Genomic DNA, 3,588 nt, shown 5'->3' on the forward strand with positions numbered 1-3,588 from the left:
CTCGAACTGTCTTTAAGGCCCGCCGTGATTTGCAATCTCCAGCAGTTTTTTTTACTCATTTTGCTAGCTCCTGCGTTTTGTTTTGAAGTAATCGGCCACGTGATGGAGAAGCGTGGTTTGACGTGTGTCAAGCGTGACACAGACGGATGTAACGGAGAATCCGGTAGTTTTTCAAAATAAAACATCTTTCATATTCCGAAATAAATAAAATGGAATTAAGGCAAGTGCTTTCTGTGCGGCCCGGTACCAAATGCCCGGCGGACCGGTACCGGTCCGCGGACCGGCAGTTGGGGACCCCTGGTCTAACGGACTGGAGATTAATGTCAACAGTCTCCACGCCTCATCGCTGTACTTGCCAAATTTTCCCCATGACAAAACCCACAATGTCACCGAAGTGTTTCACAGTGTTTCTAAGAAGATGTTTAAAAGAAAACGTTTTTTTTTGGAACTTAACCCCTGCAATAAACAAAGGATTACTGTACTGTACTCTAGAATCTTTCTTTGTCCCTTATGTATGCAGCTCATGATGATTCTGATCAAAGTGAGTGACATCTCGAATGAAGCCCGCCCCATGGAAGTGGCAGAGCCCTGGCTAGATTGTCTTTTACAGGAGTTCTACAACCAGGTGACTGACTTGTTCTGCATATTGGGGCCAAATATTAAACTTATCTGGCATGACAAACATGTTATTGTGAAACCTACATTTACAATTAAAGTTTAGTTGATTCTGTGTTGTCCGCAGAGTGATGTTGAGAAATTAGAGGGTCTTCCTGTCACCCCTTTCATGGACCGGGACAAGATAACCAAACCCTCATCTCAAACTGGGTTCATCAGATTTGTGCTTTTGCCGCTCTTTAAAGAGCTGGCCAACCTCTTTCCCTGTCTGGAGGTAATAACATTTCAATCAAACATGACACTGAAAATGTTGTACCAATCCTAACCAATTGGTCTTGGGGAATCACCATTAATGTGGTGGCATTTTTTTCATGTAAATCCTGCAGCAACACCTCATAGACCCAGTACGAAAGGCCCTGGACTACTACACTGAGTTGGAGAAAGCCCTGGAGAAAGAGAAACCAAACCGGGCTCCGTGTGAAAATGGATTCAAGAGCAAAGAGATACCAGTGGGCCAGCTGAGTACAGATGAGTGTCAGAACTCTGGGTCTGAAGCCTCAAAAACAAACACACAGTGAACTATCGTGACTAAAATATTCGTACAAAGTAACCCTGTATGTGTCTTTCGACATGGATCCTTCATGTTTGTTTTTAGAGCCACACACGTACACACGAACACACGCACACACATGAGCACGTGTCATTTTGAGTCAACAGCAAGTGGCGAAATGCATTTTATCACTCTTAACATGTATGTTGTGATTGAGAAAAAATGGCTTGACTCGAAATTTGGTGGCAACTTGTCTTGACTCCAGGCGGCCCGGTAGTCGACTGGTTAGCACGTCGGCCCCACAGTGCAGAGGTGCAGGGTTGGATTATGGCTCCGGCCTTCCTGTGTGTAGTTTGCATGTTCTCCCCATGCCTGTGTGGGTTTTCTCTGAGTACTCCTGTTTCCTCTTACATTCCAAAAATGTGCATGGCAGATTAATGGAATACTCTAAATCAGGAGTGTCCAAAGTCGATCCTCAAGGGCCGCCGTCCTGCCTGTTTTCCAGCTCTCCCAGCTGCAACACACCTGATTCAAATAATCAGGATCGTTCCAATGCTGCTTCAGAGCTGGCTAATGATCTCATCACCTGAATCAGGTGTGTTGGGGCCAGGAGAGCTGGAAAACAGGCAGGACAGTGGCCCTCCAGGCCCGGAGCTGGACATGCCTGCGCTAAATTGTCCCTAGGTGTGATTGTGAGTGTGAGTGGTTGTTCATCTATGTGGCCCCTGCGATTGGCTGGCAACCAGTTCAGGCTGTATCCCGCCAAATGCCCAAAGACAGCTAGGACAAGCTCCAGCACTGTTCTATATAAGCAGATTTGAAAATGGATGAATTGATGGAAAATTCAGCCACTAAATTCATCACTTTTTGTGGATCTCAGGGGGCGGCCACCTTGACACTTGTTGACTGAAAATGACATTACTGTTGCTCAAGTAATGACCAATCACGGCTCAGCTCGTCAATGTCACATGAACAAACTCAGAAAACAGACGACCTGTGATTGTTCGTTATCTGAGCTCTGAGTAACTGTGATGTCATTTTTAGTAGACTATGGCAAAATGGCCACCTCGAGATGGATAAAAGCGGGTGGATTTTCCTGCCTAATTCATATTCCACAAACGCAATAATCAGCTGCATAGAACACATTGTTAAAAAACAAAAGGAAGAGGAAGAAGTAGTGTTTTCTTCCCCTTTAATTAAGCGCCTTTCCTCTTGCACAAACCGGAGGCTGGAGTAAGGCTAGTGCGCCACATTGAGTCATTTCAGCAGCTTCAACTGACTTGTGATGATTTTCCATCAACACTACAGGGGGACCACTAGTACCACACAGTTCCAAACCAGATGTATGACAAAAATGGCCTACAAAATAAGGACCAATGTACATCACAGTATTAATTTATTTCATTTTTCAGGATCATTTAAAATAATTTGGCCCACTCGCGGGTGGCCCGTTAGTCGACACTCGACTGCCTCCAGGGGCCTTTGTTTCAAGGGGCCAATCAGTGTGAACAAAGCAACCAGTAAACTTCATTAGGTGCAACCTTCATGGTTAGATATGATGCTCCACACAATGCAGTAAGTACAAATTCTTGCTCTGCTATTAAGTAGAAATATTTGATCTGTTATCAACTATGAGCTGGCAGGCGGGACCACTTGGGATTCACACTGTGTAAGTGATCGAACAGCGTCCACAGATGCAAATTCCCCACCAAGATCAATAATATTTTAGGATTTATTTTTGCCTTAAGCATGACTGTACTGACTGAAAGAAGAGAAGGGGCACTTGTGCGTCAAACTTTTAAACCTTGCCAGCTGTTGCAACAGCTGCTTGTCTGCAAAGTGTATGACACATGTACGTGTTTGTGCTCGTGTGGCTTCTTTTCTCCAGTAATTATATCCCTTAAAGTGGCCTATTGTGGAAAATGTGCTTTTCAGTACCGTACGTTGTATTGTGTGTCTGCCCCACCTTTCAAGTGTGCAATTAAAAAAATCGTGTAAATCTTATGTTGTCTGCCTACTTCTGAAAATGTATCTGTGAATGATCAGTTCAGAATTTGGCTTAATTGTGACATCACAATGGTGGATATACAAAGTAATTTTGACTGAAATGGCTTTGTGCAAGTTTAAATGATGAACATCTTGTGTTCTAGAGGCAATCACCAGAACTTTCCCAAAACCACCAAAATGTTGCTTTCTGTTTTATCCTTTATGTATTTTGAGTCTGAAAAATGTCAGCACTGTAAACCCGAATGTTCAAAATAATTAAATTAAGTACACAATACTCGAAGCTTTACAAAAAGTACTACAGTACTAAATTAACCATGTCAAGTTCGTGGAACTTGCTACTTTTTATGAGTAATTTGTACTGATAATTTTGGAATGAAGTGAACTATACTGTACTATTTGGGGTATGCATAACTTAA

At 43.1% G+C, this 3,588-nt stretch overlaps 1 protein-coding gene and 1 long non-coding RNA gene across 4 annotated transcripts in view; both read left to right on the forward strand.

Annotated features, from left to right (window-relative positions):
- The window catches only part of LOC109528950 (high affinity cGMP-specific 3',5'-cyclic phosphodiesterase 9A), a 13,033-nt gene extending 11,767 nt beyond the window's left edge, over nt 1–1,266 (forward strand). For all 3 annotated transcript variants that reach the window (XM_019892032.1, XM_019892034.1, XM_019892035.1), the window contains 3 exons: nt 521–625; nt 743–889; nt 1,002–1,266. In XM_019892032.1, the coding sequence (XP_019747591.1) occupies nt 521–625; nt 743–889; nt 1,002–1,193 (444 nt within the window). In that variant the 3' untranslated portion in view covers nt 1,194–1,266. The remainder of the gene's footprint in view (nt 1–520; nt 626–742; nt 890–1,001) is intronic.
- A 702-nt stretch (nt 1,267–1,968) lies between these two features.
- On the forward strand, nt 1,969–3,075 carry LOC109528943 (uncharacterized). Its single transcript, XR_002170755.1, has 2 exons — nt 1,969–2,699; nt 2,746–3,075. It is a non-coding gene; the product is annotated as an uncharacterized LOC109528943 (long non-coding RNA).
- Nucleotides 3,076–3,588: the final 513 nt, after the last annotated feature.

The sequence above is a fragment of the Hippocampus comes genome, unplaced genomic scaffold (assembly GCF_001891065.2).
Source record: "Hippocampus comes isolate QL1 unplaced genomic scaffold, H_comes_QL1_v1.1 scaffold310, whole genome shotgun sequence".
NCBI lineage: Eukaryota > Metazoa > Chordata > Actinopteri > Syngnathiformes > Syngnathidae > Hippocampus > Hippocampus comes.